This window comes from Pecten maximus, chromosome 7, assembly GCF_902652985.1.
Source record: "Pecten maximus chromosome 7, xPecMax1.1, whole genome shotgun sequence".
Classification (NCBI taxonomy): Eukaryota; Metazoa; Mollusca; class Bivalvia; order Pectinida; family Pectinidae; genus Pecten; species Pecten maximus.
The window spans coordinates 9,338,409-9,349,237 of record NC_047021.1 but is presented as its reverse complement, the minus strand read 5'-3'; the positions used below and the strand labels follow the sequence as shown (position 1 = coordinate 9,349,237).

General features: G+C 34.9%; 1 protein-coding gene across 1 annotated transcript; it reads left to right on the top strand.

Moving 5' to 3' along the window:
* The first annotated feature begins 1,207 nt into the window (after positions 1–1,207).
* LOC117331074 lies at positions 1,208–3,709 on the top strand. The gene is made up of 4 exons (XM_033889670.1): positions 1,208–1,459; positions 1,804–1,942; positions 2,501–2,576; positions 2,724–3,709. Exons 1-4 carry the CDS (start codon positions 1,279–1,281, stop codon positions 3,000–3,002), a joined length of 675 nt encoding a protein of 224 aa, XP_033745561.1. The 5' UTR covers positions 1,208–1,278; the 3' UTR covers positions 3,003–3,709.
* Positions 3,710–10,829: the final 7,120 nt, after the last annotated feature.

Genomic DNA, 10,829 nt, shown 5'->3' with positions numbered 1-10,829 from the left:
TCCCCTGATCTACCCACCCCCACCCACTCCATCCCATTTGATTTGTATCACATAACAACTACAACTTCGTCAAATCGAGGTAGCAACGTGTGTATTTGTTTACGGTTAATATATCTGTTACATTTCTTTTCTTTTAAGATTCCAGAGGCATTCAAGACAATCAGTGTTACAAAAAATGCCGCTCATATAAAGATTATAACGGAACATTTTCCTGCAACGATTCTACACGATGTGGAATAACAAACAAATCTAACACGCTTGTTTTAAATAGATTCTACAATGTCAGTTGGAGTAAATTTGACAATACGTCCGTTGGTACGTATACAATATCCTGATATTCAAACAGTAGATTATCTCGTAGTATTGTACTAACCTATAGTAATGACTAGTGATAGTTTTACATGTAGAACATTTATTAAGTATAGTAAATCAAATAAATGAATTGGTTGCTTGATTTTTATCGGAAGTATATACATGTATATATAGTATGTTTACCTAAACAATAATATCCCAGTACATATCTAACCTATATTTATTACCGATTAATACATCTATCAATTATCAATATTTCGTTAATATATACCTTGAGTATAGTATCATATTAATATGAATATTTTACATATTGGTACCAATCAACATAATTTACTGAAGTATATTATTATATAAATAAGAGTCTGTTGGAATCAAATTCATTATTTTACAGTCGATCTTTACCTACAAAACTGTAGGGACAACTCAACAGAAGGTTTTGGTGGTAAGATTTCATTCAGGAAACCAAATACGATAACCTCGTGGCAAAAAACCATTGACTTGATCAAAAATAAAGCAATTGATGTCACATGCACGTGTACAAAACAAAGCTGCATGACCGATACCAACAACACTTGTCTGAGGTTGAAATGCAGATGCGTTGGTGGTACGTACGGGTAACTTTAAACATTAAAATGATTGAAAGGGTACAATCAAAACATTTATGGAAATTTGAAAATGGAATTAACGAACAATTTTGTTTAATGTGCAATGATTAAATTTCAAGATATTTTATTAAACACGATCATAATCAACGATTGTCTCATGTTTTCTAAGTTTCTTTCGGTAAATGTTTGTACGCAACGAACAACTACTATATCAACACCAGCTAGAACAACAGTTACCACATTAACATATCCAAGAACAACTTACAGATCAATAACTTCTATGTCACCAGCTACCAGAACAACAACATCTACGTCAACAGCTACCAGAACAACAACATCTACGTCACCAACTACCAGAACAATGACTTCTACGTCACCAGCTACCAGTACAAAGACTTCCAAAGGACAAACTCTCAGAACAACAGCTACCATGTCACCAGTTTTCATAACAACGTCAACAACTCGAAGAGCAACAACTAGCTATTTAATGATTATGGACACGGCCAACACTCAAGTAGCAACTAGCACGTATACACCTGCTGGTAAGTAATCAATATATCAACACGATATTATGACGGCTGAAGACGCTTACGCTTCCGGAACATGTGGTAGATATTCCTTTGACATTACCTTGTAGCTTCTGTTCTATGTGATTTATCTGGGGAGAATATCCATATCCTTTACATATATTTTTCTCTGTTTAAAGAATGGTTAATCAAAGAGTATGATGTTACTGTTTGACTTTTAAAATTAGATGACGGTGTCGTAGAAAGCAGGATGGGTAATATTTCAAGAGAGTGTGACGATATAATTATACAATTTAATTCCTAGGTTTAATCAATGCATACAGATCATTACATTAGTTACCACCCTTTACTGTCCACAGCTCCTCAGGACAAACCGTCCGTTACAGGCCAAAGAAACTCCGACCGAATACCTATCATAGCGGCCTTATCTTCCGTCCTGGTAGTGACAGTTGCTGCCATATCTGTTATTGTTTTGATTTCTATACGTCGGCGTAAAAGGTAAAGTATTTCTATGAAAAGTTCATAATAAAGATTCTATTGATCATACAACATATGTTGTTCCTAGTGTAATAATATCGTTCAATAAAAATCATATGGCGTAAGTACCATACAAATTCAAATGCGCCTTGTCACATACGAATCTCTATTGTGACGACATTTGTGACTGATGTCGCGTTTTCCTATGTGACGCTTATGTATATATAATATCATCAGCATTGTTTCGCTACTCAAAATGCATTTGAAAACATCATTCCTGTAATTAGTAAAACGTGTCATTGTTAGATTATTAAACCCATGTATCAATGTCTTACTAAAACATTAACCTGATTACCCGATTTATTATTACATGAACACACGTGTTACATCCTCTATGTATTTGACTTTTTACATTATTTCAATACATGATAGATAATAGTAGTCCAGCAAATATACATGTTTTTGTACGGCCAATTTTGGAGTGGCTGATTCTATGCACCAGTTTTGAGGATTTCATTTTCCTTTAATTTCACCATATTAATCAATAAACACTTCTGTTGCGTTTTTGTTGTATTTTAGCGATAGAAAACCTTCAGATGGATTAGAATATATCACAAACAATACTGCATATGGTACGACTACGACATCTCCTGAGGTACGTACGCTTATATCGTACATGTATATTATATATAACAGATATTTAATACATATCTTGAAAACTATAGACTATGAAACTAAAAAGATAAAGTAATACTAGAAATTATAGAATATTTATTAACATACAGCTGTGTTTCCTTTCCAGGTTCCTGATCCAACGCCTGGACCAGACGGTGTCGAGTATGATGAGATATCCTGTGAAACTGCAGCCAAACCGGAAATCAAGGCAGATGAGGCTCACTCCTATTGCTATGCTGCCTATGATAATGTTAAACATCCTTATGCTCCTGATCGCCGAAGCGCTTTGATTTCCTCCGACGATAACAGCTATTTTGTGTTGGGAAAGGAAACACAACAAGGAGACAGACATGAGCAAGCACAACCAGCCTTGACCCAACAGCAGGCGGAACAAGAACAACTCTAAAACAAACAGGAAAGCTATTTTGTTTTAGAAAAATCAGGATCTCGCTTTAACATCGCAGGTAAAGATGTAGATGAATCTGCCGACTACTTTGTTGTAGAAAGGGCGGTAGATGAATGTAACTCAAGAGGGGAAGGAAATGGTGCAGAAGAAATTACGAGTAAAGACATTGTCTATTCTGGCAAGTCAGACGACCATTATTTGCAGGTTGAAAAAAGTATTGTTGTGGAAACCGAACATAGTGAAACGACATCAAATGGAACTTCCAACACTTTACATGTAACGATAAACAAACACAGTAGCAATGGCGACTATTTTGTCCTAGATAATGATGGCCCAGATGTTCAAAAACAGACTGAGGTTAACTTTGACGGTGAAGTTGACGATGAGCCTGGAATACAAACAGATACAAAAGTTGGAGGTCACGGAGAGACTGGAGCAAAATATGGGAATAACGTCTCAGGGACAATGAAAGAGGAAACGGATTACTATGATCATGTGAGAATAGGTCATGTTCAAACTAATGGCTTTGACGATGGAATTTATGATCAATTACGAAAACAACATGTGCGATGCGAAATCGAAGAAGTAGACAATGATTACGATCATTGTTAGTAAGATATGTTAAGATTACCATCATTGTTAGTGAGATATATGTTAAGATTACCATCATTGTTAGTGAGATATATGTTAAGATTACCATCATTGTTAGTGAGATATACGTTAAGACTACCATCATTGTTAGTGAGATATATGTTAAGACTACAATCATTGTTAGTGAGATAAACGTTAAGACTACCATCATTGTCAGTGAGATATACGTTAAGACTACAATCATTGTTAGTGAGATATACGTTAAGACTACCATCATTGTTAGTGAGATATACGTTAAGACTACAATCATTGTTAGTGAGATATACGTTAAGACTACAATCATTGTTAGTGAGATATACGTTAAGACTTCCATCATTGTTAGTGAGATATACGTTAAGACTACCATCATTGTTAGTGAGATATACGTTAAGACTACCATTATTGTTAGTGAGATATATGTTAAGACAATCATTGTTAGTGAGATATATGTTAAGACAATCATTGTTAGTGAGATATATGTTAAGACTACCATCATTGTTAGTGAGATACATGTTAAGACTTCCATCATTGTTAGTGAGATATATGTTAAGACAATCAATGTTAGTGAGATATATGTTAAGACTACCATCATTGTTAGTGAGATATACGTTAAGACTATCATCATTGTTAGTGAGATATATGTTAAGACAATCATTGTTAGTGAGATATATGTTAAGACAATCATTGTTAGTGAGATATATGTTAAGACTACCATCATTGTTAGTGAGATACATGTTAAGACTTCCATCATTGTTAGTGAGATATATGTTAAGACAATCATTGTTAGTGAGATATATGTTAAGACTACCATCATCATTAGTGAGATATATGTTAAGACTACCATCATTGTTAGTGAGATATATGTTAAGACTACCATCATTGTTAGTGAGATATATGTTAAGACAATCATTGTTAGTGAGATATATGTTAAGACTACCATCATTGTTAGTGTGAGATACATGTTAAGACTACCATCATTGTTAGTGAGATATATGTTAAGACAATCATTGTTAGTGAGATATATGTTAAGACTACCATCATTGTTAGTGAGATATATGTTAAGACAATCATCATTAGTGAGATATATGTTAAGACTACCATCATCATTAGTGAGATACATGTTAAGACTACCATCATTGTTAGTGAGATATATGTTAAGACAATCATTGTTAGTGAGATATATGTTAAGACTACCATCATCGTTAGTTAAGAAGCGAGATATCCAATACAAGGAAAGTAAACTCAGACACAATAATAATATATTCATAAGAGCAAATGAAAACGCATCGTATATATTCAATAGTAGTAAAACATTGTATTGTAATTATTTTATTTCTTTTTTTCAATAGTATATTCTTTTAATTGTCTTCCCTTTTTAAACACATTTGTCTTGTATATGTTTTACTATTCTATTCTCTTTTCTGATACCTTTAACATAATAAAATGCATATATAACCTCAAGAAGAGTTATTGATTTACTCAAGCAAACCTAAATATATGTAAGGGTGTAGTGATATTAGATATTTAACATGGAATGTGATAAAGTAGTCATTCATATCTTATAAAGTAACAAATCATTACCAGAGTAAGAGTTGATAGTTATAAAGGAACAGATCATTACCAGAGTAAGAGTTGGTAGTTATAAAGGAACAGATCATTACCAGAGTAAGAGTTGGTAGTTATAAAGGAACAGATCATTACCAGAGTAAGAGTTGGTAGTTATAAAGGAACATATCATTACCAGAGTAAGAGTTGGTAGTTATAAAGGAACAGATCATTACCAGAGTAAAAGTTGGTAGTTATAAAGGAACAGATCATTACCAGAGTAAGAGTTGGTAGTTATAAAGGAACAGATCATTACCAGAGTAAGAGTTGATAGTTATAAAGGAACAGATCATTACCAGAGTAAAAGTTGGTAGTTATAAAGGAACAGATCATTACCAGAGTAAGAGTTGATAGTTATAAAGGAACATATCATTACCAGAGTAAAAGTTGGTAGTTATAAAGGAACAGATCATTACCAGGGTAAGAGTTGGTAGTTATAAAGGAACATATCATTACCAGAGTAAGAGTTGGTAGTTATAAAGGAACAGATCATTACCAGAGTAAGAGTTGGTAGTTATAAAGGAACAGATCATTACCAGAGTAAGAGTTGGTAGTTATAAAGGAACATATCATTACCAGAGTAAGAGTTGGTAGTTATAAAGGAACAGATCATTACCAGAGTAAGAGTTGGTAGTTATAAAGGAACAGATCATTACCAGAGTAAGAGTTGGTAGTTATAAAGGAACAGATCATTACCAGAGTAAGAGTTGGTAGTTATAAAGGAACAGATCATTACCAGAGTAAAAGTTGGTAGTTATAAAGGAACATATCATTACCAGAGTAAAAGTTGGTAGTTATAAAGGAACAGATCATTACCAGAGTAAGAGTTGGTAGTTATAAAGGAACAGATCATTACCAGAGTAAGAGTTGGTAGTTATAAAGGAACAGATCATTACCAGAGTAAGAGTTGGTAGTTATGACGGATTGGTTGGTGTACGGAGGGAGACGTATGGGAAATTGTCGCAAATATTTTGGTGAATGTTATTTTTGGAAATGAAATAAAGGCCATTATATAGATATGATGTTCCAGTTGCTGTCAGTAATACACGTACAATGTTAGGTGATGTACATGCATATTGTTATGTATATAGAAGGGATTCGACTATTTCCTGAAGTTTATTTCAAACTAAACAACTATTAGTCTTTGGTCTATTGCCAACTTTAGAAAAAAACTAATGTAAAATGTCACGCAAGTGTGATCAATTGCAATAGATACAAGCATTTTGACAACGCTGATTTGGAAGACATCGACTTTGTAAGTTATTTGCGATTGTTATCAGCCAAATGTCTGTAATTAGTCTGTTATTATAAAGAATTGTACTTTAAAAGGAAACAAACATTATCATATGGCATACATGTGATGACAGGAAGTCTTTAATTCAGACAATAGTTACACAAATCTTATTTCAGCTGAATTGATTGTATGTATCAACCAATCGCTTCCAATTTATGTGATCAAATGATATTCACCAGCTCTTGAAAATGAATCAAAAACTAAATCATTCTTTATTAAAGAAAACTGTTATAAAAAAATCAAGCAGTCTTGATAATAATAAAGAAATAAGACTTAAATGTGAAAACCAAAACCAAGCTTGTGCTAAATATGAATCTTGTCGTCTGCAACCTATATTGACGGCATGGATACACCAGCGAAATTTGAACCGGAACAAAATACCGGAAGTATTAAGGTATTCACTAAAAATTGGGACACTATCATAGTCTAACGGCCTGGACATGTGACCTCCAGAGACAACAACGTCAAATCTTGTCTCTACATCAATGCAACACCAAAATTATGAGAAACAAGAGGCCCAGAGTGCCTGTATCGCTCACCTGGTTGAATTTGATCAAACGTCAGTATATTCTTCATGTTAAATTCGTGAATAACTTTGAATGCTGATGTCGAGCAATGGTATATATGGATATGTTGTTGCGATCTCAATAACAAAGATGTAACCCATAGGCGAAGTCGAGACTACTTAGTGTTGTGAAAAGCCACCCGGTATTGTTTTTACAACTTTATTGTGTTTAAAGAAACTTCGTCACTTGGGGTTGGGAAAGACCCCTGGGCCGATTTTTACATCAGGATTGTGTTTATCCCATGATGCCCAGCAATGTTATGTATGGTTATGGGATGGGGATCCCAACGGTTTCAAAAATACATCCAAGAAAATATATACACCAGTAAATCCCTAGGGCAGGAGAAAGCCCCCAGGGCCTATTTTTACAACATAATGCGTTTATCTCTTGATGCCCAACATTGCTATATATGGTTATGGGGTGGGGATCGCAATGGTTTCAAAAATGTAACCAAGACACAAAATCTCTACGGTTGGGGAAGACCCCATGACTATTTTATAACATGATTGTTTTTATCTCTTTATGCCCAACAACGCTATTTATGGTTATAGTATGGGAATATCAATGATATCAAAGATGTAACCAAGAAACTATGCCCTTGGTGGTGTGGAAAGATCTAAGTGCCAATTTTTTAAACGGTTTCAAAAATACAAGTAGCGATTAAAAGGAATTTTCTCTGTTTTCCCTATCGGGCCATGCCCCTCCTGCCCCAGAGGAGTTCAGACTTACCATTTATGCAAAATCTATTCCTCTCTCCATAAGGATGTTTCTGAGCACATTTGGCTTAAATTCATTCAGTATTTTGTGACATATAGCGATTTAAAGGATTTGCTTCTGTTTCCCAAATTTGGCCACGCCCGTCTGGTCCCAGGGGGTCAGGCTCACTATTTATACAAAATATGTTCCCTTTTCCCCCGAGAATGTTTCTTACCAAATTTGGTTTGAATCCATTCAGTGCTTTATAACAAATAGCGATTTAAAGGGACATCACGGTAAAAACGTTGTAATTTTCAATGAATGTACGTGTTTTGTTCCTTTCCAGTTATGTTTCTGTGCTGTCCCAATGTTCACAGTCGATCCTCATGTCCAGCTTGACCACTTGATTTAGTTGGGAATCCCCCTCTAAATTTAGCGCGGAAATTATTTTTAAATCATCACGTAACTGTTTTGAAATCGAGGCAACACAAACACACGATAGTTTACAAGGCGAATTGGATTAGTTGGACAACGATATTATACAGTGGTTTAAATGTTAAAGAACACGTTCTGTATATATTCCGGCACATATATTTATGTGTAAATAAGTGTAAACACCGTACATATAGTATAGTGACAGTAGCGATGTACTGGTACAGACTGTATAAATATTACCGAGTTTGTGTAAATATTACCGAGATTGTCATGACCTACTATCCAGCAATCAAGCAGAATACGAGCAGCGTCCGTATTACTGCTGTTTTCATGTTTGAACTGTATTGTACTGCTTCCCCAGTTTAATTCTAGGATTGTGTTTGACCCATTTTCCAATTATTCTCTTCATTGCGGAAGCTGTTATCGTTTTCAACCGCAGTTGATTCACATTGGAAGCCATTTTTGTTTTCAGGTGTTTTAGTGTGTTGTGCGCATGCGTGTTATCGTATATGTCACAAAATTTGCATATTCAGACTATTGATCAACGAATTGTGATAACCTTTTTATAATTAATAATTGATCTTTTTTATATACATATATCATCAAAATCGAATGGTTATTGTTCATAAGGATATTTTTTTTAAAGATATACCCAATAATATGAAAAAATACAAAATAAAAATTGGTTTACCGTGATGTCCCTTTAAGGGAAATGTTGACGGGTAAAGGACGCCGCGCTATGGCATAAGCTCATTGGCCCTTCGGGTCAGTCGAGCTAAAATTGAATAAAACCTTTCTTAAAATATTTTCTTTTCAGAACATTTTGTTTACTGTTGTCGTCATTGACATCCAAGTAGCATCACTTGGAGCTTCCGGTAAAAATTGACTTCTGCTAAACTCACCGCTGTTCAAACGATGTGTAAATTAAATAAGGAACAAGTTCCATCTTCTCGAACCACCGGGCGTATCAGCGAAAGTAAGCGCAACACCTGTATTATCTATGGTGAGATTGGGGAAATAGGGATGTTACTATCAAGAAATTGAAAAACAACAATGTTACATACCAATTTTGATACATTGTTTAAAGCCAACAAATCATATACAGTAAACAATAGAATAATCACGACCACAGCTAGAGGATAACGTAGAACTAATAGTCCAAAAATGATTCCACTATCTGAGACATTTTAAACGGTAACTTTCTATTGTCTCAGAACAGTTTCTAGGTGAACCAACTGGTGTTACGTACATGTATGCAAGGGGAAAATGAAAAAATATCATTATAACTGCACACCTAACAGTGTATATCGGTCATATCACGATAAATGCACAACGCCAACTTTTCATACATTTTCGGGTACACCCTTTTTAACGCTGAATCTCTACAATATCCCTATATCCCTAAAATAACCAGGAGGTAGCGACAGTACTCAGACCCGAACGTTTTACTCATCGTTCATATGACGTCATGAGCTCTAAAGAACATCTCCTCGGGTGTAAAAAATACCTAATAAAAAAAGTACCGCGTCCCTCTGTTGACCAACTTGTTTTTGTTTTCATGTGGAGCTTAATTAATCAATCTCTACTTACAACTCACCATCTTTGACAGTTATATATCACCGTGGGGTGATGGCACCGAAGCGGCAGAGAGCCCAACAAGGCAACTGATGAGCACGGGTTGAGGGAATGTTTCAGTGACTTGACTGTCTAAAATATTTAGTGCAATTCCCTGCTGAACGTGCAAACACTCCTGGACAGCGTCAATACCTATGCTGAATTCGCTATGCATACGAGCATTTTCTCCAAATATATCTAATTACATGTTTGTAGAATTGGAATTCTTCATCTTAAGCAGTAATTAAGGGTTTGGCGATGGAATTCAAGTGATGGTGTTATGTTAATGTCGTTTTGAAGCAGTAAAATGTTATTTTTATGACGAAAAATCGATGTGGGTACTGGGGTTACGATTTAAGAGAGTAACGGGGTTTCGGTTAAATCGGTTTGAAATGACGAAGAAAAAAACAGGATTGTCGCTTTTCCAAGCCAAAACGGACAAGAAAATCAAGATAGAGCTTTAGAGTAACTTCTTTGGCTTACAATAATTCTAAAAAACGACTTCTTCTAACACCAGTAAAGATATCAACACCAAAGCTTGTAAGACATTTCTCGACGGTATCGATTGCTCAACCACGTCACCAGCTTTATATTCAACAGTTCATTTTGCCCAAGACAAACCAAACCATACCAATTCATTGACATAGTGTTTAGGATTTCAGAAACTCAACCATCGTGGATTAGAAAACGACTTCAATGTGTTTTTAGACAAGTTTCCGATCGACAACTTGTCCTTTCGTTTGTTCCTTGCAAATGCATTTGCTAAAAATATAGCCCAGAACTCATCCGCCAAAAATCACTCCAAAAATTTCGAAACTTTCAAAAAAGACAAAGAAAAGAAACGTCTTAACTTTAAATCATCCAACACAGAAAGTTACAACAAGCCTTTCGATCTCCCGGAGTTGCTTGAATCGCTAAAAAGATCAAACGATTCAGCATCTGAGCCAGATGAAATTCCGTACCAATTCCTGAAACATTTACCAGAAT